General features: G+C 37.4%; 2 protein-coding genes and 1 pseudogene across 11 annotated transcripts in view; 2 read left to right on the top strand and 1 right to left on the bottom strand.

Annotated features, from left to right (window-relative positions):
- Positions 1-14,972, bottom strand: part of SENP7 (SUMO specific peptidase 7) — a 120,730-nt gene extending 105,758 nt beyond the window's left edge. For all 8 annotated transcript variants that reach the window (XM_019648355.1, XM_019648356.1, XM_019648357.1 and 5 more), the window contains exons 1-2: positions 14,829-14,972; positions 8,978-9,030 (exon numbers count right to left, since the gene is read on the bottom strand). In XM_019648355.1, the coding sequence (XP_019503900.1) occupies positions 8,978-9,030; positions 14,829-14,868 (93 nt within the window). In that variant the 5' untranslated portion in view covers positions 14,869-14,972. The remainder of the gene's footprint in view (positions 1-8,977; positions 9,031-14,828) is intronic.
- Positions 13,878-24,087, top strand: part of TRMT10C (tRNA methyltransferase 10C, mitochondrial RNase P subunit) — a 30,346-nt gene continuing 20,136 nt past the window's right edge. The window contains exons 1-2 of one of the 3 annotated variants that reach the window (XM_019648367.1): positions 13,878-14,786; positions 15,883-15,979. The gene's annotated coding sequence lies outside the window, so the exon portion shown is untranslated. Of the gene's footprint in view, positions 14,787-15,048; positions 15,136-15,882; positions 15,980-24,087 lie in introns of those variants that run through there. The other 2 variants (XM_019648365.1, XM_019648366.1) reach the window with 2 other exon arrangements.
- Positions 20,475-24,087, top strand: part of LOC109385764 (DNA damage-binding protein 1-like) — an 11,152-nt pseudogene continuing 7,539 nt past the window's right edge.

The raw sequence follows: 24,087 nt of genomic DNA, 5'->3' as shown, positions 1-24,087 counted from the left end.
CATCAGGTGTGGCCTATGCTCCTTCCCCCTTGAATCTGGGCAATGCTATGACTTCCAAAACTAGATCAATAAAATGCAATACAGCTTCTGCCTAGCTCTCACATGCTTGTGTCTTCTCCCTTCCTTCCTCTTTTTCTTCCCTCTCTGTCTCTCTGTACTGTGGAGGAGAGGCTGTTCCATGACATGACCACTGTCTGACTGGAGAGCTGGACTGGGCCAGAAGGGAGATTGCTTATCCCCAACCTCACCTTAGACTGTCCAATGTAATCAATGTTCATTCTTAAATAAATCAGCACCCTTCCCCTGCCTCTGGCTACGTGGTGGTTCCTGGAATAAGCTGTTGTCCTGACCTGGTCAAGCATGCAAAGTAACTTCCCATACCTAGTAGCATTCACATACTAGTACCCATGACTACTGCCCCCTTTTACCTTATATAATTCTTTGTCACCTGTCAAATGACTTGGGAAATCCACTTAATCTTGCAGCCACCCAAGACATGCCTCACATTTAGGTTTACCTTAATAGCCTGTTGATTGCCAGACTGGAGTGGCCAACCTCTTTCTTCAGTCTTTCCCTGTCCTCTTACAGAGGTATCAGATATTCATTCTCTGGACTTTTCTGTGGGTCCGCATGTACTAACAGATACATACACTTTGGGAGCCCTGAGCCAACAAGTAAAGCAATTTTGGAAACCCTGAAGCCACTATGGTAGAAAGATCGCACGGAAAGGCTAAAAAGAAGAACTTGCACCAATATATTTGAGTCTTCCCAGCACAGGTATCAAGGTGAGTGAGTGAGCTTTTTTTTTTTTTTTTTTTTTAAGATTTTTATTGGGGAATTGGGGGAGGGGAACAGTGCTGGGGAATCGGGGGAAGGGGAACAGACAAATTGCTGTCCTTTTGCTCTTCAGTCTAGTTGTGGAGGACGTTGCTTCACTGGCCCAAGTTGGCATCATCACTGCGCTCTTCCCCGGCGAGGCAGATCAGTCGCCAGCTTCTGGATGGCTGCTCACAGCGGCTGCTGGCTATACACGGTAGCCCATGGCTACCCACTGCAGCAGGGGCTACAGCCTATGCCGTCACCAGCGACTCACCGCAGCCCAGCTCCAGGTTGAGCTGTTGTTCAGTATCTTAGCTGTAGAGAACAGCATCACTGGCCCTCATATGTGGGATCTGAACCGGGGCCCTCTGGAATACCAAGCCAGCTCGCCACTCGGCAGGCCAAGTAAGTGGGCTTTTAAGGTGATTCCAGGCCCCAGCCTCCAAGACAACCTAGCTAACTCCAGGAAGAACAAAAAAAGCTATCTACAAGTGAACCCTGCACAGACTGCAGATTTATGAGCAAAATAAGTTTAAACCACTAAATTTGGGGGTAATCTGATATATGATCCTAGTTTTAACCTAAAAAGGTGTCCAGCTCAAACTTGTAGGACAACAACTGAGATTTAGCAAAAGTAAGAGTTGGGTATAGGTGCTGAGTATTTTGTAAAATGAGTATCTTATAAAAGAAAACTGATGGCCTCTATGGGAGATCTTATGTTCTTTTTTCACATTAGTTTTTATCTTTTTACCTATGAGTGGCTTAGACTCAATGTCAATTAATTATTTACCTTAACAAATATTCATGTATACTTCCATTAATACGGATACAAAATATAATCTACTGTTTTCAAAAAGCGCACCTCTCTATTTTCCCCAAAGTATAGACTCATGATATCTGGACAGTTATTAAAACTCTAAACTAGTATAAAAACCTTGAAAATGTTGATGTACTCTTACTTAGCAATTCTACTTTTAGGAATTTAAACTATGGAAATAAAATTAAAGTACGTATATACAGATATTTATGAACAGGCATATAGACTAGGTGTTAATTTATACAAAAACTAGAAACAATGATAATAAAAAAAAATTATGGTAAGGCCAAACAATGAGATATTATATAGTTGTTACTAAATAAATGTTCCAGAATAATTAACATAAAAAATTATTTCCAGTGCTCGCTTCGGCAGCACATATACTAAAAAAAAAATTGGAACGATACAGAGAAGATTAGCATGGCCCCTGCGCAAGGATGACACGCAAATTCGTGAAGCGTTCCATAAAAAAAAAAAAAAAAAATTATTTCCAATATAAAAAGTAAAAAAGCATATATACATAATGATCTTTTACAATGCAAAAAAATCCATGTATAGAAAAAATATAGGATATACACAAAATTGTTTAACAGTGATTAATTATCTCTGAATGGTGAGATAAGAGATTTTTAGTTTCATATTTGTGTTCTATAGTTTCCAAATATTTTATTTTTTTAATAGGAATACCATGCAATTATTAAAGGCAAGGAAAAATAACATTTATATCTCCAAAAATGTCTGTGTCAGCTTCCTGGTCAATAAATTATAGATATAAATGTCTCACTCTGATACAGTATATGAGTGGCAAGCAGATTTCAAGTACCACTAACTACTCTACTGTCAATTTTTTCTACACTTTTTTCTTAATGATTAACTGATCAAAAATAATGTAAGCCTTTTTGCCACAATCTGCTCTCTTCTTAGACAAATTTTAATCATGGTTTCAAATGTGTACAATCACTAAAGATTCTAAGCTAGTAATGATTTTACAAAGCCTATATTACAATTCCATTACAAGAATCAGAATGGATTCCTAATACTATAACTTTTTTAATAGTCTCCTAATACTTTAAAGATTGAAATTTAGTCTTTTAAGGAAAAAAATGGGTTCTAAATCCCTTTCCCTTCAAGTTATACTTAAATACATTGATAGAACTCTAATAACTTCCAAAAAATAAAGCTCAAGAACATTTATTTACTAATGTTCAGATATAATACTAAACAACCCATTTAGCAAATCAATTCGTGCAGTTATGTTGAGGTACATTTTAAACCTAATTCATTATAGTATGCCCTCAAAAAGAGAATGTATGAAAAGCAGATAATCCAGGAAAGAAATATATGCTAGCTTCTATTGACGAGTTATACATAGCTGACATATATTCTTTAAACTGTTCAGACTGAAATGCTCATTGCCATGTTCTTAATACAGAATTTCAGAATCTTAATCACTTACTTGTTCAGATACTACATAGATATAAAGTTGTTATTTAACGGAAATTGGGTATGTGCCCATAGATATGGCTATGATTTACCAACGAAGAATAAAAGTCTTGTTTTTCAGTTTTCAAAATAGATTATCAACCTCCCCATGTCTAAATCCAAAGACTATGGGTCTTCGCATTAGCAGAATTAAAAGTATTCACACTCTTACTCCACATCTATCCAGAGAGATCAGTCTTGAATTAATGTATATCCAGCTTCTATCAAAAGGCCAGGTATAATTTAGTAGATAATAATGTTCCAAAGATTCAGCTACAAGGATAATGATTGCAGCACTGTTTATAATTTTTTAAAAAATGAAAATAACTCAAAATTACACTAGGATATTAGTTAACTGTGATACACCCATATAATGGAATATAATATAGTCATTAAAAATGTTTACCACTGTTTGCTTCCCTGGTACTAATGTCTAATATAGTGTCCAATACATGTTAAGTGTCCAGTATCTTTCAAATTGATTTCAGAAAATGATGTTCATAATATATAGTTAAATAGAAAAAGCAAATTATAAAACTGTATTTTGTGGTATTCTATTTTATAATATCTAAAATATTTATTTATTATAGACAGGTACATAAACTGGGAGAATATACACCTAAGTATTAATTTTGGTTTTGTCCGGGCCTTCTTTTTGCTCAACTGAATTTTCTAATTTCTCTACAACAAACTAGTTTTGCTTTAGAAATATTTTTTAAATGCTTTAAACTCAAAATGTTATCAGTGTCTTGTCCCTGTATCCAACAAAGTTCTAATTCTTTCAGTAATTTATTTCCCCAGCTGTCTTAAGAGAAAAAGTTATAATATAAACTACTAACAAGAACTTAATATGCTAATTTTCTAAGAAATTCTACATTTTCAAAATGCATAGTACAACTTTATGTGTATTTTATTGTTTTTTTTTCTTCTTTTTTTGTATTTTATTGTTGAATAACTAAGTAAATACATTGTGGATCATGAGAGACCAAAAAAACTAAAAAGAAAGAAAGAAAGAGCAGAATAAGCCCTGTTGTGTTGGATTAAATTTGGAAGTATCAGTATTAAACTCACGGTTTTTTATAGATCTACAGACAAGTAGGTAGAGAAATAAACATATAGACATGTATATGTGTATGGGTTAGTATACATACATTTTTCTAGTCATGTCTATTGAGAAAGCCTAGACACAATGACACCCCAGCAGCAATAAGCACACCTAGCATCCAGACCTGGGTTTCTAAATGTCATTCTTCAACAAAAAGAACCAGCGCTCCTTGGAAAGTATCTTGTAGCATCAGAAAATAAGGAAGGGCTCAAAAAAAGATAGGAGCATGTCAAAAAGGCACAGGAGCCAACCCGAAAGATTTCCCAATGCCAAAGCTGGAAAACTTTGATCAACAAAACCAATAGAAATAGTAGTACATTATAATCTATAGAATAAATGCCTATGAATCCATAATGACACAAGGAAATAACTGAATAAATAAATAAGGGGAAAAGAGGGACAGCTCTCCCTTACAGAAGACTTTCAATTAGTAAATGTAGAGGGAATGAGTAAAATAGAAAATCACCAATAGAATGTTATATATATGCACATGGTCAGACAATTAAGTTCGCGAACTCATCCTAGAAAAAGTGCTACATACCTCATTGTTGAATACCACTACAGTCACCTTCGAAGTACTCCACTTGGGAAGCTGTGACCGGCGCCAGCGCCTAGTCCACCCTTCAAAGCAATTTTGGAACTCTCTTTTTGGAATGGCCCATCAGAGCTGTCATCATAGTCACCTTGATGTCCTGAATGTCATCAAAATGTCTTCCTTTCAATATTTTCTTTATCTTCAGGTAAAGAAAGAAGTCATTGGGGGCCAGATCAGGTGAGTATGGAGGGTGTTCCAATACAGTTATCTGTTTACTGGCTAAAAACTCCCTCACAGACAGTGCCATGTGAGCTGGTGCATTGTTGTGATGCAACAGCCATGAACTGGCAAAAAGTTCAGGTCGTTTTCATCTAACTTTTTCATGCAGCCTTTTCAGCACTTCCAAATAGTAAACCTGGTTAACTGTTTGTCCAGTTGGTACAAATTCATAATGAATAATCCTTTTGATATCAAAAAAAGGTTAGCAACATTGTTGCAACAAGTTCGCAAACTTAATTGTCAACTCCTCGTGTATATATAATTATTGCAGGCAATATCCACTTTAAAATGCTAAACAGTCGTTGACATAGTTTGAGAAGAGACAGTATATTTGCATTGAATCAAAGTATCTCTCCCAAGACATCTATTTATTACAAAAGGAAGGAGTAACTTTAATGAAATAACCAGGCAGCAACCACTTAAGCTGCTGAAAAACCATCTTGACACCACCAGTAATAAGACATATATGATCATCATGTTCCCCTGATAGGATACACTGAGAAGGGTACATCACTTCTGTTGTATTCTCCCAAAAAGTCATAACCTTAATCTAATCAAAAGAAACCTGAGATAAACCCAAACTGAGAGAGATTTGACAAAATACTGACCAGTACTCTTTAAAAGTGTCATGGTCATGAAAGAAAAAAAAGACTGAAGACCTGGCACAGACCACAGGAAATCAAGAAGACATGACAATTAAATGAAATGTGGGATCCTGGAACAGAAAAATGACATTAGCAGAAAAACAAGTAATCTCTGCAGTTTAGGCATTGCACCAATGTTAATTTCTTAATTTTGATCACTGTACTAAGGTTATGTAAAGTATCAACAATGGAAGAAGTAGAGTGAAGGGTAGACAGAAACTCTGTGCTATTTCTGTAACTTTTCTGTAAATCTAAAGTTACTTGAAAATAAAAAGTTAAAAAATAATGTAGTACTTCTAAAAATAAGAAAGAGAAATGTATTTACTCAATTATAAATTTCTAAAGGTGGAATTTCAGATTAAATTGCATGAAGCAATAGCCTAAAGCAGAACATTTCACTTCACTGGAGGTATTAACAGAAAAGAAGCAGTAGTCAGTACAGAGGTATTTAAAACTGGGTACAGTAGTTAAAGATATCCCACTGAATGGGAGAAGATATTTGCCAGTGATACATCTGATAGGACGTTAATATCCAAAATTTACAGGAACTCATACAGCAAAAAAACTTTACAAGAACACATACACCAAAAAAACAAACAATCCAATTAAAACATGGGCAGAGGACCTAAACAGACAGTTCTCCAAAAAGACATACAGATGGCCAACAGACATATGAAAAGATGCCCAATGTCATTAATCACAGAAAAATGCAAATAAAAACCACAATGAGATATCACCTCACTCCTGTCAGAATGACTATCATCAATAAATCAACAAACAAGTGCTGGCAAGGATGTGGAGAAAAGGGAACCTTTGTGCACTGTTGGTGGGATTGCAAATTGATGCAGCCACTATGGAAAACAGTATGGAGGTTCCTCAAAAAATTAAAAATAGAATTACCTTATGACCCAACAATTCGACTCCTGAGTATTTATCTAAAGAAATCCAAAACACTAATTCAAAAAAAATACATGCACCCCTATGTTTACTGCAGTGCTATTCACAATAGCCAAGACATGGAAACAACCAAAATGGCCATCAAAAGGCAACTGGATAAAGAAACTGTGGTACATTTATACAATGGAGTTATTACTCTGCCATAAAAAAAGAATGAAATCTTACCTTTGCAACAACATTGATGGACCTAGAGGATATTATGCTAAGTGAAACAAGTTAGACTCAGAAAGACAAATACCATATGATCTCACTCATATGTGGAATCTAAAGAACAGAATAAATGAGCAAACAAAACAGAAGTAAACTCATAGATACAGAGAACAAACTGACGGTTGCTAGATGGGAGGGGAGTTGGGATAGGTGAGAAAGGTGAAGGAATTAGAAAGTACAAATTAGTAGTCACAAAATAGTCATGGGGATGTGAAATACAGTATGGGGAATATAATCAATAATGTTGTAAAGATTATGTAGGGTGCCAGACGGGTATTGGACTTATTAAGAGGATTACTTCATAGATTATATAAATGCCTAACCACTGTGCTGTACACCTGAAACTAACATAAAATAATATTGAATGTCAACTATAAATACACACACACACACACACACACACACACACACACACACACACACACACAAGTGCATACATACATACATACATAGGGAGCCAAAAAAATGTATACACATTTTAAGAAAGGAAAAAACTATTACAATTGTAATTCTCAATATATACCAATAACAAAAGATGAACACAAGTCACGTTTGACTTCTGCAATTACAAGCGATGCTCAAAGTGGTTACTATCAGGGTCCAAACACTTCTGATTACGGCAAACTACTGCTTGAGTAATGTTGACCAAAGTGTCCACTTGTATACATTTTTTTGGCACCACCAGTATATATATGATATCAGATGAGTAGTACACTTGGTGGGGTTATCACTTTGTGAGGGGTATAAATCTCTAATCATTATGTTGTTTTGTACACCTGAAACTAATAAAATTAAATTAAATTTTTAAAAAACGAGGTACGATAGCAATGTACAGTTTTTTTACCTCCCTCATTTACCCAACTTAAGATAAATCCAGAATTTTACATGAAGAAATCACATCCCACAAATATGAAGTAAGCCAAGGTAGAAAAAGAGCCCCTAAAGCCATACTATACTCTCTGTGTGGTCTTATAAGGTACTTTTTTTTTTTTAATTCTTAATTGAGGGAGGAAAACAGCATTGCGGAATTGGGGAAGGGGAACAGACAAGTTGCTGTCCTTTTGTTCTTCAGTCTAGTTGTGGAGGACGTCGCTTCACTGGCCCATGTTGGTTATTATCATTGCGCTCTTCCCAGCTTAGGCAGATCGGTCACCGGCCGCTGACAGCAGCTCATGGCAGCTCATGCTGGCTGCCAGTCACTCACAGTAGCTCACAGCAGCTCACACCCACTCACGAAAGCTCACTCCCGCTGCCCGGCCAGCCCCACTGCAGCCTACACGGTCGCTGGCAACTCACAGCAGCCCAGCTCCAGGTCAAGCTATTGTTCATCATCTTAACTGTAGAGGGCACAGTGTCACTGGCCCATGTGGGATCCGAACCGGGGCCCTGCTGCTCAGAGCTGGCATCCCAAGCCAACTCTTAACCAACGCGCCACTCAGCCGGCCCTAAGGTACTCTTGATTCCTTCTCATAGATTTATTCTCCCTCCTTGTTCCATGAAATGTACCAAATTAAAGTTCTCTGTGCCAGATTAAAGTCCTCTGTGCATAATTTGGAATGCTTCAGAGAAAAGTGTCTAATAAATTATTAAAATGTAAATCACAAGGTTCTAGATGTAAACAAGATTATCTTTCTAAACCAAATTAATTTTTTGAAACATTTCCTAAGTAGGTAGAAACTTCATTTTGCTTGTTTAGCTACTCTTGACTAATAGAGAAGAAATAAAGAAAAAAAGAGAGAGAGGTTCAAAAGGACATATTCCAAATAATAATTTCCAGCACATGATTTAAATATAACTCTTCTACATCTATAGGACTATAATGAATGAACGTGAGGAGCTCTAATATATTCAGTCATCAAAGAAATGCTGCATTATGTTTTACATAAAATCTAAAATGAGGCCTGGAAAGTACACTGGTACATCTTACAATGATTTAAACAAGGATGGTCCCAGAAAGGGTTTCCTGGTTAACCCTCAGTTAATCAACATACACCAGTCCCAAAAAAACACTGATTAGTTATGGTTTTACAGTATTTTTAAAATGTTATTTAAAAAGACAAATAGCAAAATACTTTCAATATTAGTAACTCTAAAGATAATGCATAAGTTAAAAGGAAACTAATGCATACCTCATGTAACTCGGAAGATGAAGGCTTTTTCCTTTTTCCTTCTGTAACAATTTCTACAAAAATATGGTAAAAATTATCATTTAATATCTAAATGAGATAAACAATGTAATAACATAAATCCTATCACAGCCATTCTTTGCTTTAAATTCACTTCTTGTTACATTTAGAATTTATATGAATACATTTTACAGAATGTGACAGACTAAAAACAAAAAGGTCACAAAGTAATCAGAAAAGTAGCAGATTCTCACAAAATGTCTCCATTAAACAATAGTTGTATGATGACAACAATAATAAAAAAAGGCAGAGAAAAACTTGGTTTTAAAAACTAAATAAGAAATTCCCTGGCAAAAGTCCTAGCATCCAATAGGTGTTCAATAAATATTGGTTAACCGTAAGACCAGAAAAACTTTCAAATTCTTATGATGGCGTCAGGGAGAGGGCAAGCCAAGCAGAAATTGAGACCTAGAAGCTAGGACTACTTTACAAAAACACTTTTAGTTCTACTACATATCTAAGCATCTATGCAACTGGGAACAGCTTAAGTCTTTCCTCATCAACATTTTTCAGACTTCTTATAGATTTTTTCTCTTATGATTCTTTCATTCAATTAACAAATATTTGTGAAGTCTATCTTGTGCCTGGCACTGTGTTAGGCATTGAGTACAGTGTAGTGAGCAAAGTAAACACAATCCAAGCTTTCCTGGAACTTACAGTGTACTGTAATATATCACAGATTGCATAATAAAAATGAATGGTAGAGATCCACACATATGTGGTCACCTATTTATGACAAACACACCACTGCAATTCAGTGGGAAAGGGGTGGTTTTCAATAAGTAATGCTGAAGCAATCTGATAACCAAATGGGAAAATAAATAAACCTAACCTCTACCTCACACCATACACAAAAAAATTAATTTTAAATGGACCATAGATTTAAATGTCAAAGAGAAAGGAAATCAAGCTTCTAAAATAAAAAGGAGGGGAATATCTTCATGACCTTGGGGTAGGCCAAGGTTTCTCAAACAAGACACAAGCAGTATTAATCAAAAACTTGACTTCATTAAAACTAAGCTGCTGTTCATCAAATTTCATCATTGAGAATGAGAAGGCAGTTATTTGGCACTCCCACAGTAGAGGCCTCACCTTTCCTTGACCTACCTATAGCTTAAAAATAAATCAAACCCCTGTGGCTTGAGCTGGTAATGTCCCCTGTCCCACCCAGTTCCCTGTTTTAGAAAATTACCCTGAAACTTATGATTAATACCCTTAGGCTTATCAATCACAATCTCTATGGTCTAGCATTCTTTCCAGGCTAATCCCATCATTGTTTCTAAATTTATATCTTGCTTACTAGCTGTCACTTCTCTGAGACTCAGGTTCTCATTTCTAGAAAAGGAAAGAATAACCAGCTTTTCAATTAAGATTAAAGCCAGTCTATATTAAAGTATTTAGCATTATGTCTGTCATAGTCAGTCAAAATACCCCTCTTTAAAAGACCTCAATGCTATATATTAGTATTAGCATATAAGAAATTTTAATTATTCTCATTCTAAATATATGAGCCAAACAATTACAAACCATGACCTGTTCCCAAGTAGCTTGTGGAATAACTCATTCACTTATTTCATAAGCATGTATTTAGGATAATAATTACCACTGCCAGACAGTATGCTAAGTACTTTACACAAATTACTTGATTTAATCCTTACAAAAACCTCATAAGATTAGTGAAGGAATTATCTCTATTTTACAGATGAAGAATTTAGGTTTGAAGAATCCAAGTAACTTGCCCAAGGTCACCATGTTGATCCATTACTGGTCTAACTCCAGAGGGGGTATTCTTAATCAGTATATTCTTAACCAGGCATGCTAGATGCTATGGGATTATAGATAAATAAAACAGTCTCTGTGACAGAGTTAATAGTACAACAGCAAAGATTAAACAATTCAGCAAGCTAGAATATATGATGGAATATGATAAATATCATGTAAGAAGTACAAATACCTATGGAAGTTCAGAAATAGATATAATTATTTTTAAGTTTGAGTTAATTAAGAGTTCTTGGAAAGGCATAATTTAACTGGGCTTTGAGGTAAGTTTTATATAATGACCAAATTTTCGATAGGCAGCTAGGATGAAGCAGCCCACATTAGTCAGCCTCCTAAATTACTGGAGACTCACATTAGAGTTACCCATCTAGGAGGCAGGTTTGAGACAGCACCATTATAACAAATTTCCAGTCTAGATCTTTAGAGGCTACTCAATCCTATCCATAACCCATTTCCTGTGTTACCATGTCCCTCTAATCTACATGTCCCTCCAATCCTCTGCCTTCCATCATCAGGCCCGGCATCATTCACCACCCTAGATGCCACTCTCTACGGCCCATTACCTTGCTTTTCTCATTGCTTCCATAATTCAACTCTACCCTTTCGTCTATATTATACCACTACCCCCAACTACCACTTCCAATTAATATTCTACCTTTATTGCAATAATTCCTCTTTTAAAATTCCCATAAATTGGATATATGACCTCACCCATATTTGTGATCACCATGTACTGACCCAAACCTTCTCCAACATACCTGTAATATTCTGATACTTGATTCATAGTTTTCCCCTCTATCATTAAAATCTATCATAATTCTGAATCTGTAAAACTTCTATTAATCCACTCACTCAAAACAATAGGCTCACCTTAATCTATTCTACTCCAACAAACTTGCTCTACACATCCCCATTTCAGAAAAACATTCATGAATGAATTTAAGGAATAGCATTGCACCTCTCAAGTTCTCAAATGTGAACTTCTCATTCTACAACATACTGTCCTTTGGCCCTTCCATTTCCTCACTCACACTGAACCCATTTTTTTGCCCCTACATCCTGTCATACCCTTTAACCCCAAGTAAAGCTAATTTCAGGGTATTTTTCCAAATTCTTCCTCCTCGACTGCTTAGCACCGCTGAAGGAAGTCACATGATTGTAGTAAATGAAACTGAGGGAGGAGGGAAGTTTTAAAACCAAGCAATTTTGAGAAACAGTGCATGCTCTATCACTCTTTTGGAAAGGCACAATATACAGTAGCATAGCAAAGGCTTTGAAAAATCCTGTAGTAGATAAAATTTTCTTATAACTACAGTTATCACATGTAATTGTCCATGGAAACTTCTTTTTTCCAAGTAGGCTCACTAATATCCTGTGACAGTAAAAGAGGTTAACATTTGTAGTCAGAAAGACCAGATTTTGAACCCTGGCTCTGTTTACTTGCTATTGCTAACGGTTGCTTACCCTCACTAAATCCCAGTTTCCTCAGCTGTAAATCAGAAATAATAATAACCACCTCATAAGGCTTTTGAAAGAATTAAAATTTATAAAACTTTAGCACAATGCTTAGTACCTAAGTACTCAAAAAAATATATATGTACACTTAACTCAAATTGAGAGCAAACACAGATCTTAAAGAATGTTGCCTAAAGCAACCAGTTGAAAACCTGAAATTTGCTTGAACTTTTCCTTTTTTAATTAAAAAACCCATTTGAAAACTGTAATCTATGACTCTAAATGTTATACTTTTGTTGTTGTTGTTGTTAAACGTTTCTAATGGTCATTCTCCCTTGAATGACCCATGCATTCAATTTTTATGTCATTCAACTGTAGTGGACCTGTCTCTGGTGCCAATAATTTTTTTTATCTGAGTCCCTATCTAACTTACTGCTTTTGATATGCTTTGAACTTGGAAATAAGACAATCATGCTTATAAATAATTTTAAAATATAGACTCAATACATATACTCTGAAGAAGGGCTTGAGGAACTTCTCATGAATTTGAGTTTAGCATACAGACTTTCTGATATCTCCTCACTGTTTATGGGGTGTTTTGTGCGTCATTCCTAATTCATAGCCACATTCCACAAAAGTAGGGAAATCAGGGTCTTTGTGATTCTTTTACTTATGGAATTTTCCTTTTAATTTTAATATATTTATTAATTCATTTAAAAATAAATGCTTTTGCATGTAACTAAAATACTTTTATGAAAAATACTTTCTCAAAAATACTGAGAAAAATGGCATTATTTTACATATTTGCAAATCTCTTTAATGTCTGGTTTAAAACAAGACGGCTGATTTCCCCTATCTGCTTCTGCATTCTATTTGTTGTGACACTTGTCATGTAGCCCCTGGAAAACTACTGTACACATGTGGGAGAATAAGAGGAAAAGGCAAACAATGGCTTAAAATATTATGAAAATAGTTCTGACCTCATAGACCCACCCTGAGCACACCATAAGAACCAGTGCCTAAAGCAGATTCAGCCATGCTGGAAGCCATCCCACTCCCATAGTTATCACTTACGTGAGCCCATAAATACTTATTTTGTGCTTAGCTTAAACCAGCTGGAATTGGGTTTCTGCTACTTGCAACTAAATGAATTCTGAGCAATACAGGGTGTAACTCATTCAGAGCTCTTCCTTGTTTAGGAGAAAGTTTAGGGGAACCTAGTGCAGTCTCAGAAGAAACTGAAACTTCTTGCCTTTTTTCTCTTTCTACTGCTATCTGCCTTTCTTCTACCTCTACCTTAGAATTCTTCCACAATTCTAACTTAGAATTATTTTATTAATCAAATTCCTCTTTTTGAGTACTTACGAAATTCTGATGACCGTAAATATCAGTTAGCAACTACTAATAAAATGGCAACTGCATACATATAAATGGCACACAGAATCCAGAATCTCTTGAAATGTGAACACATAAATAATCATTTGTTTTATTTCTGGGAATTTATGTGGGGAAAATTAAATATACACTATTAAAAAAAGAATCATTGTTAAAAATTAATGTTCAGCTCTTAAAACCAGGTAAATACTGGAGAACAGCTAAGTAATACTTGATTTCAGAGTGGTTCTTAATTATATATAACAATTACTTTTCAGAAAGAACAGCTCCAAAAGAGAAGTCATCAGAAAAAAAAAAATTCCTCTCCAGAGGGATAACTAACATAAATATCAATGTCTTTTAAGAATTAGCAACAAGAAAAACTTGTTGACTGGGAGGAGCTCTACCTCTCATGTTCTAAGGACTTCACTTTTTTGTTTCCCAAACGTACTACCCAAGACTAAACATCGTCATTTAAACTGCAAAGCAATTTCAAAAACAAAACTATGCTGAGAAAAAAATATATACATATGCTGAGAATAAAAACACGAAGAAAGGACGTCTTTAAATCCTTTGTTCGACTTTGTAATCCCTTTGGAAGGAGCATGAGGCTGGAAAAGAAAAAGGTTACTTAAGCGGGCCAGTCCAGAAGAACGAAACATGATGCAGTGTTTATCTGACGAATGAAGTGTCAATTAGCAAGCCCCGCCTCTCCATCTTTGCAGCCGCTTCCACCAGCCTGGAGGTAGAGGGTTAAGAGAGGCAAAGTGGAGATCAAAAGAATAGAGGAAAACAGGGTCAGGCTCTGAGAAGCTGGAAATGAAATTAGAACATTGGTGGAAATACGAGGAAGGCGTGGCAGGAGAGCCGCATGCCAACCGGGAAGATCCTTGGGCCGATTAAGACTCATGCAGGGTGTTCGCTAGAGGAAAAAATGAAAGGGTGTTGGGGTGAAGAGCTACGAAGGCTTCGATGACAGCTCGGACTGGGTGTTCGATTTGCAGGGGCGGGGGCGACCCAGGAGTTTTCCATTGTACGCGCCCCTGCGCTCCCTCCCCTCTCTTCCCCGCCCCCGCCCGAGCCCGAGTCCGCACAGCGCCGGGCCTCAGCACCCGTCGCTGCCTGTGCCTCCCATTTGCCCAAGGTAGGAGACAGTATGCTCAGCCCTCCTCCGACCCTTTCTCACCGGATGAAGATCGGCGTCGCCCGGCCTTCCCCTTGTCCATCTTCTCCTCCTGCAGGAGTCGTAGTTGCTGTCGCTGTCACCTCAAGACCCCTTAGGCTGGGGAAGGGAGGGGGAGGGGAGAGAAAAAAAGCTAGGAAAGTACGAACCGCGCTTGCGCAAGAGCTGTCGTCGGCCCTCAGACCGGAAATCAACCGCCCCTCCCACATCCACCCGGAAATTACTTCCTGGGACCTGTTTTCTTTGTGGGTTGCCACTCTGAGCCCTTTTTAAGAGGCGCTTTTCTCATTGTCTGCTCCCTTATGACAGAGTGAGTCTGGTTGCAAAGTTTTAGCCCGAGACCTTCAAGGGCTTTGCTGACTGGGAAGACTAATTTGCCTAAAAAATTAGACGCAAAACTTGAGGAATTCCGCCAGGTCCCTGGAACCCGCGAGGTGGCCCCAGAAATATGAGAATAAAACGTTACCCCTTTTGCAGTATTTCTTTCCTCAGGATCTGTCCTATATATTTGTCTTAAAGGCGCTCCCTGAAACGCAGAAACAAAAAGATTTTAAGACAGCAAAATCACTTAGTAGCCTAGCAATTGGTTTAGCAGTTTGAGTGGAAATTAGGTCAGCGGAGGGGGAAAAATGTCGGAGAGTATCTCATTAAAATTCAGGCTCGTCATTTTTAAAGACCAGAAAATAAACTGGACATCAATTTTTAAAAACAAAATACTGATGTGATAAAAAGTGGATGGCTGTAAACTGAAATGCATTCAACTAACTTTTATTACAGTACCTAAGGGCATAGCCCTGTCCTCAATGAACTCAACTTTTAGACTGATTATTTTTTAGTCTTTCAAAGGGCCCATCAGTTTAGAAAATTGCCCTATTTTGTTAGCCATAATGTACATATGTGAATAATTTTTTTAAATATGTAAGCCTTAATCACAATACTCGAACAAAATTCAACAAAGCACTCTAGTCAGAGGCAAAATGATAGTGTAATGTTCCAAGCTAAAAGGAATCCTGGAGATACTGGAGTTTAATATCCCACTTTTCCCTCTTTTACCAAGGTCAACAAAGGAACTTGCCTAACTCGCCACTAGAGCCCAGTCTCGCACTTCTTGAGGCTTGCATCTTGATTACTGTGTGGTCTGTGCTGAGGTGGAGGTAAGCAAGCCTTCAGGTGCTAAGGCCTATTGGGCTTGGGGGAGTGTCTTACAGGGCAGGAATACCTGAAAAGCAGGAATATTTAAGGGCTGGCTTAAGAGATTGAAATTCACTGCAAGGATTTCATTTAGAGGCCCTAGTTTATTTCTGTTTAACAAACAGAAAACATTGCTTGCTGAAAAATATTTTTAAGTTTACTCATAAATCAACATTTTTAATTGAATAATTCAATGCAAGAATCAAACCGGCTTAATTTGTTAGCCAATTTTGTAGGAAACAAATTAACAGCAAAAGATGGAAATGGAGTTGAGAGATGGAAATATGAAAAAGGAAAGTGTAAGTAGACCTAATCCATTTTCACCCAAACTAGCAGCTTTCGTAAAAGTAAGTGGTTTTAAAGTTTAGCAGTGAGAAGTAAACTTATGAAAAATGAAACTATAAGAAGTTGATCAAGCTATTTGGCATGCAAATATTTCATTGCCACTGAACCAAATATAGTATTTCTGCTAATAAAGACTTAGCCAGTTTGTTTCTTTGAACTGGAGCTTATTTTGAATAACATACTTGAAGTTAAGTGAACTTTAAGCTCAAGAATATCAAATTTGCCTTTTTAACCAGTATTTTTATTGTTGTAGCTTTAACAATCAATACTGCATAGTTGACTGTATTGCAAACAACTAAAGTAATAAAAAGTTCAGTTTCTACTTTTGAGGAAGTCATTTAACAACCTCATTTTGCCTTTTATGAAAGACTAATTAAATAATCTTTCTTTTACAATGTTTTATGATGTTCAGCTGAAAGCTTCCTTATTTAAAAAATATGAAAGACCAAAAACAGTGAATTATTTTCTTAGTATGTTTGATGATATAATTTCTTTTATGTACATTCAGTTCACACTCGATAGAGCCTTTTAAATTAAAGTCATCTGAGATTAGAAATTCATCAGCCCAGCATTTTATAAGAGGAGAGAGAGGATGGACTGATTTGATCTTAATGAGTATGGTTCTCTATTAAGTGTTAGAAGTGTATATTAAGTATTTAAATTAGGTATTCATTATATTTTTGTTCCAGCAATGGGTATGGTTTTAATACAAGACATTATGGCTATGTGAAATTGATCAAACCCTTTGTTTTACCCCTTGATTACAATTTCTTGGAAGAGAGAGTAATGAACTCTACAAAAGGCCCTTTCTCATCACAAATGAATAACTTTAATCACAATACAAATGTAAATAGGTTTGGATGAGCACTGGGGACATCTTGACTTCCTAACTGTTTTAAATATTAAAATGAACAAGGCACCCCAGTCGGGACCCCCTCTCGTTTTGATAGCTGTTTACTTTTTGCTCTAACAAAACTATTCTCTGCTGTAAACTTTAAAAAAATAAAAATAAAAATTTAAATTAAATGAACAATCTGGAATTTATTACCACAGGCTCCAGGAAAGCCTAGATTTTGCAGATATTTAGAGTACTGTGTCATAATTGCTATTCACTTTATATTCATTAGTAGTTGACTCTTATCTTTAAAATATTGAGAATTTTTATATGAAGGAAGTTTATCTTCCACAGATAAAGGAAATAACGTGATAAAAAATGCAGATGGATTGTTTGGCTTCAATGATATCTTTCTTTGTAAGGTAATCAGTAATTGTAACTACCCTGAAATAGAATAACCTGTTCCAGAAGTTATGAAAACCTGCAGTAACTCAGGGCATTTGAGCAGCAGAAGTAATCTTTAGTCCAGGAAGCTATAAAAGGAATCTATGCACAAACCTTTAACCTAGGGTCCCTAAACTATCATTTGGCCCTGGGAATGAACCTAAGGTATCTTGTACATACATCACTAATTTCTTTGAAGTGTTCTGTCTTAAAATGTTGTGTTTATTTAGCATTTCTACACCTTAACACATCCAGTCGATTTTAATAGAAAAATTTCGTGTTATAATTTAGTAAAATAGAGGCTTTAATCTTCTTTAACCTTTAACTTTTGGTACCCATTTACCTCTGAATAATCCAAATCAAGAAGCATAGGATCTAGGATTGGACAAAGTCAGTAAATCCAAAATGTAGCTGTCAGAATTATTTGGGAGAATCTTTTTTTAAATTACCTATTTCCACGTCCCATCTCAGACCTTTTGAATCAGAATCTCCTAGAAGAGGAGCCTGATAATCTGTATGTTTAAAAAGTTTCCCAGGAAGACATATCGGGTTTAAAAAAAAAAAAAAAGCATAAAACTAAACTGTTGAACTATAGGTGCTAGGGCTGCACACTCAGGAGATAAAACCATAAAGAAATACTAAGTCAGTGGTAACTTTTAGAGGGAAGGATAGGGTACTTGAAGCCACTTTAGGGATGACTGGCAAAGCCAACCTAGGGTGGTTACAAGGGTGTTTCTCTTTTAAATAGTTCACTAAACTACTAATTTTTAAAACTTTCCTAGGAGATTCTGTTGCATACTCAAATTTGGGAAACCCAAATTTTGGTTACACCTGATTTCTTTTTTCCTGCCCCTAATATCCTATTTTCTAAAGGTATTTGCCTCAGGTGGATTAAAGTCAGCTTCTTTAGTCTTTCCTGGGGAGAGGTAGACAGGAGGAAAGAATACTATTTAGTTTGCTCTTTTTTGAAACTTCTATGTATATAATTTAAAAAGCTCTATAGTTTTCTACTATTTTCTACAATTCATTAAATAGAATTTCATACAGACATAATTATTTTTCTTAAAAAAACCTCATAGTTGCATTCTGTGTTGGGAAAATGAAAATAGTGCTGCTCTTGTACCAAAACAATAATTGTTTTCTTTATCCTGAGCAAAGCATCCTTCATTCTGTGCTTCTTAATGGCATAGGATATACAAAAGGACCTCTTTCTTAAATATACCAACAGATGGTAATTGCTAAAATAGGGTATCACTTTGTAACCAGGGGCGAAGGGGAAATAAGGAGTTATTACTAATGGGAACAAAGTTACAGTTTTGCAAGATGAAAAATGTTCTGTGGATGGATGGATGTAATGGTTGCACAATACCGTGAATGTACTTAATGCCACTAAACTGCATGCCAAAAAATAGTTAAAATGATAAATTTTAGTGTATTGGATCACAATTTTTAATTTTAAAAATAACCACACCTAGAACAAACATAACATCTGTGTCACCACCTAATCCAGATTACTAGGATCTAATTTGAAATTCTCATTATTATATATTATTTTCTTTTTTTTTTAATTTCATTCAACATAAAATGACTAGACTTCTTGATATAGGAAACTAAGTAACAAATGCCCTCATGAAATTTTCGGTGAATGAATGAAATAAACAGTCAAATACTATACATTTTTAAGATAATTGGTAAAAATTAATCTCTCAGCCACTTACAGCTGCCTGAGTTACTTTGGACATGTCACTTTACCTTTGGAAAGCCTCACTTCTCTATAAACTAAATGTTAGCTAAGAATATCAGTAACATCCCTTGTAGCTCTAAGAATCTTATTCTTGAAGCTAAGCTGTCTTATACCATTCTTTAGAAAACTAAACATATAGAACAGTTTGATTCTGTCCCTTATTTTAATGGACTACGTTGATTTGCAAAAGAGAAAACAAATGTATATAGATGCATAGCATATTCTCTAAGAATAATTCACAAATCGACTTTAGATTTATAGAAAAAGTACTTAATTTTTCAAAACTTTGCATGCATCTTTCTCCTGTATATACAGCTAGAGGATTTTTGTTCTGTAGTTCCTTATACCGTTAGCAAAAAGTCATAAAATTGTAACAATATTTAAGTGCCTACTATTCACCAATAACTGTTTCAAGAACTAGAGATATAATAGTGAGCAAAATTGAAGTCCTTGTCCTGCTTTCATGTAACTTACATTCTAATGGGGGGGAAACAGACAATAAGCAAATATGTCAGTTGATAAAAGCATAGAAATGAAAAGGGGGGAGAGAAAATGAAAGAGAGAAGGAGAAGGGGAAGGAGAAGGGGCAGCAGCAGCGGGGGAAGAAAGAGAGAGAATAAAGAAGAGGGAGGAAGGAAGGAAGGGAGGGAGGGAGGAGAGAAAGGAGGGAGGGAGGGAGGAAAAGAAAAGGAAAATGAAGCATCATAGGTAAGGAGTGAGGAAGGCTTGGAGGGGATTGCCCTTTCAGATAGAATGCCCAGAGAAGGTTTCTTTGATCAGTTAACAGGTGGGCAGAAACTTTAGGGAAATGAAGCCCTATAGATAACTAGGGGAAGAGTGTTCCAAGCTGCGGGCATAGCAAGGGGAATGCCTTTAAACAAGGGCATGCTTCACAAATTGGAAGCGAAGAAGCCAAGTGTAGCTTGAGTGAAGTAAGCAAGAGAACGGTGGGAAATCACACCTGAGAAAGAGCTAAGAGCCAGATCATGTAGCTATTGGGTTGTTGGAAAAGTCATGATGCATTTTTGCAATGGAAAACATATGTCATGACTTTTCTGACAACCCAATAGATGAGTAAGCAAGTGAGAGCATGGAAGGAAATGACACTGGAGAGCTAAGGGCCATGTGGGACCTTGTAGGCCATGGTAAGGACTTAGGCTTTTATTCTGCGTGTGAGGGGAGGTCACTGAGAATTTTGAACAGGGGCATAAGATCCAACTTAGGTGTTTTGAAAAGATCATTCTAGCTGCTATGTGGAAAATAGACTGCAGAGAAATAAGAGCTTATGGAAAGAGGTTGGATAGTAAACTTAATGAAAGTGAGAGTTGATGGTGACTTGGATGAGGGTGGTAGAGGTGGAGGGGGGATAAGTGATTAGATTACAGATATATTTTCAAATAAGGGAGCCTACAGATTTGATGATTAACTGGGTATAGAATGTGAAAGAGAGAAGGGAGGTTTGCAGCATGAGCAAGTGAAAGAATGGAGTTGCCATTTACAAAGATAGGAAAAACTAGAGGGAAAGTAAATTGAAAGGGGTGATTGGGACATGTTAAGTTTGAGATGGCTATTTGATATCCAAGTAAATATATGAAGTAGACCGTTGATATGAATTTGGGGGAGAGTGACAGGTTAGAGTATATTAGCCAAGCCAAATGTGCTTCAATAAATTCTAAAGAATTGTCTACCTTTTCATTCTGCAAGATACTCTCCACTTTGCTCCTATCTACCCCACCTCCACCTGTCCTTTATATGTCTGTGTGCCATTTTGGTTTTTTAGTTTGCAAACTCCCACTTCCCGTGAGAATTGTCTCTCAAACAACTAGGTACGCAAACACTTAACAAAAGTGAAAAAGATTAGTTGAATGCTCTATAATGTGTGCTATTAAAAAATATTAATTTTGTTTATATTGCTCTCTGATTGAAAGAAAAGTTAAGTAGCTAACAAAGTTCTTTGTTTAGTTCATTGAGTTAAATTTTCTGTACCTTTCTCTTTATTTTAAATCAGAAAAGGGCAGTTTTCAGCACAGCATCTGAGTTAACAAAGTATTTTTAGATTTGAGAGATTACTGCTTTTCTGTAAAAAAAAAAAAAAAAAACCTCCTTATCCATGCCAAATTATAAAATAGACCTTTTTTGGAGAGCAATTTGGCAATATCTGGTAAAATGGAAGATGTTGATATGACCTAGAAATTCTATTTCAAGGCATATTGCCTAGGAAAACTCTTGAAAAGTGCACAAAAATATAGCTATAAGAATGTTCGGCCTGGATGCTTTGGGCTGCAACATGTCTGCAGAGGGAGGCAGCGGCAATGGTGTTCACCACGCTGGTAAGGTCCCCTGTCTCTTCTCTGGTGTCCATCTCTCTGTCATTGCAGTCCTGATGGGCCATCTCAGGACTCAAACCTATCATACAACTATGTGATAATGGCACAGAGGCCTCTTGCCATGAACTGCTGTGTGACCGGCCACTTTACTTCAGCTAAAGACTTGAACCAGCTAATTGCCAAAAACACGAGATTAGAGATCTATGTGGTCATCGCCATGGGGCTTCAACCCGTTAAAGAGGTGGGCATGTGTGGAAGATCACTGTCATGGAGCTTTTCAGGCCCAAGGGGGAAAGCAAGGACCTACTGTTTACCCTGACAGCTGAGTACAATGCCTGCAGCTTGGAGAATAAAGAGAGTGGTGAGAGCATTGACATCATAACACAAGCCCGTAGCAATGCCCAGGACTGTATTGGCCAACCCTCAGAGACAGGCCTTATTAGCATCATTGACCCTAAGTGCCAGATGATTGGCCTGCAACTCTATGATGGCCTTTTCAAGGTTATTCCACTAGACTGGAATAAAGAGCTCAAAGCCTTTAACATCCACCTAGAAGAGTTTCATGTCATCGACATCAAGTTCCTATATAATTGCCAAGCACCTACCATCTGTTTTATCTACCAGGACCCTCAGAGGCAGCACATAAACACCTATGAGGTATCTCTCTGAGAGAAGATGTTCAATAAGGGCCCTTGGAAACAGGATAATGTAGAAGCCGAAGCTTCCACAGTGATCACAGTCCCAGAGCCTTTTGGGGGGGTCCATCATCATCAGACAGGAATCAATTGCCTATCACAATGGTGACAAATACCTGGCCATTGCCCCTTGTATCATCAAACAAAGCACAATTGCATGTCACAATCATGTGGACCCCAGTAGTTCTCCTTATCTGCTGGGAGACATGGAAGGATGGCTCTTTATGCTGCCTTTCGAGAAGGAGGAACAAATGGACGGCACCTCCACCTTCAACAATCTCTGGGTGGAACTCCTCGAAGAGACCCCTATTGCTGAATGCTTGACATACCTCGACAATGGTATTGTGTTTGTTGGGTTTCACCTTGGTGATTCCCAGCTTGTGAAACTCAGTGTTGACAGCAGTGAACAAGGGTCCTATGTAGTGGCCATGGAAACCTTTACCAATTTAGGACCCATTGTGGACATGTGCATGGTGGACCTGGAGAGATAGGGGCAAGGACAGCTGGGCACTTGCTCTGGGGCTTTCAAGGAAGGCTTCCTGTGGAGCATCCAGAATGGAATTGGAATCCACGAGCATGCCAGCATTGACTTACCAGGTATCAGAGGCCTGTGGCCACTGTGGTCTGAGCCTAACTGGGACACTGATGACATTTTGGTCCTCTTTTGTGGACCAGACAAGAGTTCTCATGTTAAACAGAGAAGAGGTAGAAGAAACCAAACTGATGGGTTTTATGGACAATCAGCAGACTTTCTTCTGTGGGAACGTGGCTCATCAGTTCACTTATCCAGATCACTTCCACATCCGTGAGGTTGGTCTCTCAATCCAAAGCCCTAGTCAATTAATGGAAAGAGCCACAGGACAAGAACATCAGTGTGGCCTCCTGCAACAGGAGCTGTGGGAAGGGCCCTCTACTACCTGCAGATCCATCCTCAGGAGCACCAAAAGATCAGCCACACAGAGACGGAACAAAAAGTGGCCTGCTTGGACATCACCCCCTTTGTGGACAGCAATGGGCTGTCCTCTCTTTGTGCCACTGGCCTCTGGACAGGCATCTTGGCCCATATCTTGAAGCTGCCCTCTTTCGAGCTACTGCACAGAGATGCTGGATAAAGAGATCATTCCTCGTTCCATCCTGATGACCACCTTTGAAAGTAGCCACTACCTCCTTTGTGCCTTGGGAGATGGAGCACTTTTCTACTTTAGACTCAACACTGAGACAAGCCTGTTGAGCGACGGTAAGAAGGTGACTCTGGGCACCCAGCCCACAGTATTTCCATTCTCTTTCTACCACCAATGTCTCTGCTTGCTCTGACCGCCCCACTGTCATCTACAGCAGCAACCACAAATTGGTATTCTCCAATGTCACCCTTAAGGAAGTGAACTACATGTGTTTCCTCAACTCAGATGGCTATCCTGATAGCCTGGCACTGGCCAACAACAGCTCCCTCGCCTTTGGAACTCAACAAAATCTAGAAACTGCACATTCACACGGTTCCTGTCTATGAGTCTCTTAGGACGATCTGGGAGATCTTCAATCATATTGAAGATCAGGGGGCCGGCCGAGTGGCACGATGGTTAAGAACTGGCTTGGGACGCCAGAGGGCTCCGGTTCGGATCCCACATATGAGGGCCAGTGACACTGCCCTCCACAGCTAAGATGCTGAACAACAGCTCAACCT

The sequence above is a fragment of the Hipposideros armiger genome, unplaced genomic scaffold (assembly GCF_001890085.2).
Source record: "Hipposideros armiger isolate ML-2016 unplaced genomic scaffold, ASM189008v1 scaffold_125, whole genome shotgun sequence".
In the NCBI taxonomy this organism is placed as follows: domain Eukaryota; kingdom Metazoa; phylum Chordata; class Mammalia; order Chiroptera; family Hipposideridae; genus Hipposideros; species Hipposideros armiger.
Note: the sequence above shows the minus strand (reverse complement) of the source record. Positions and strands in the feature narration are given on the sequence as shown.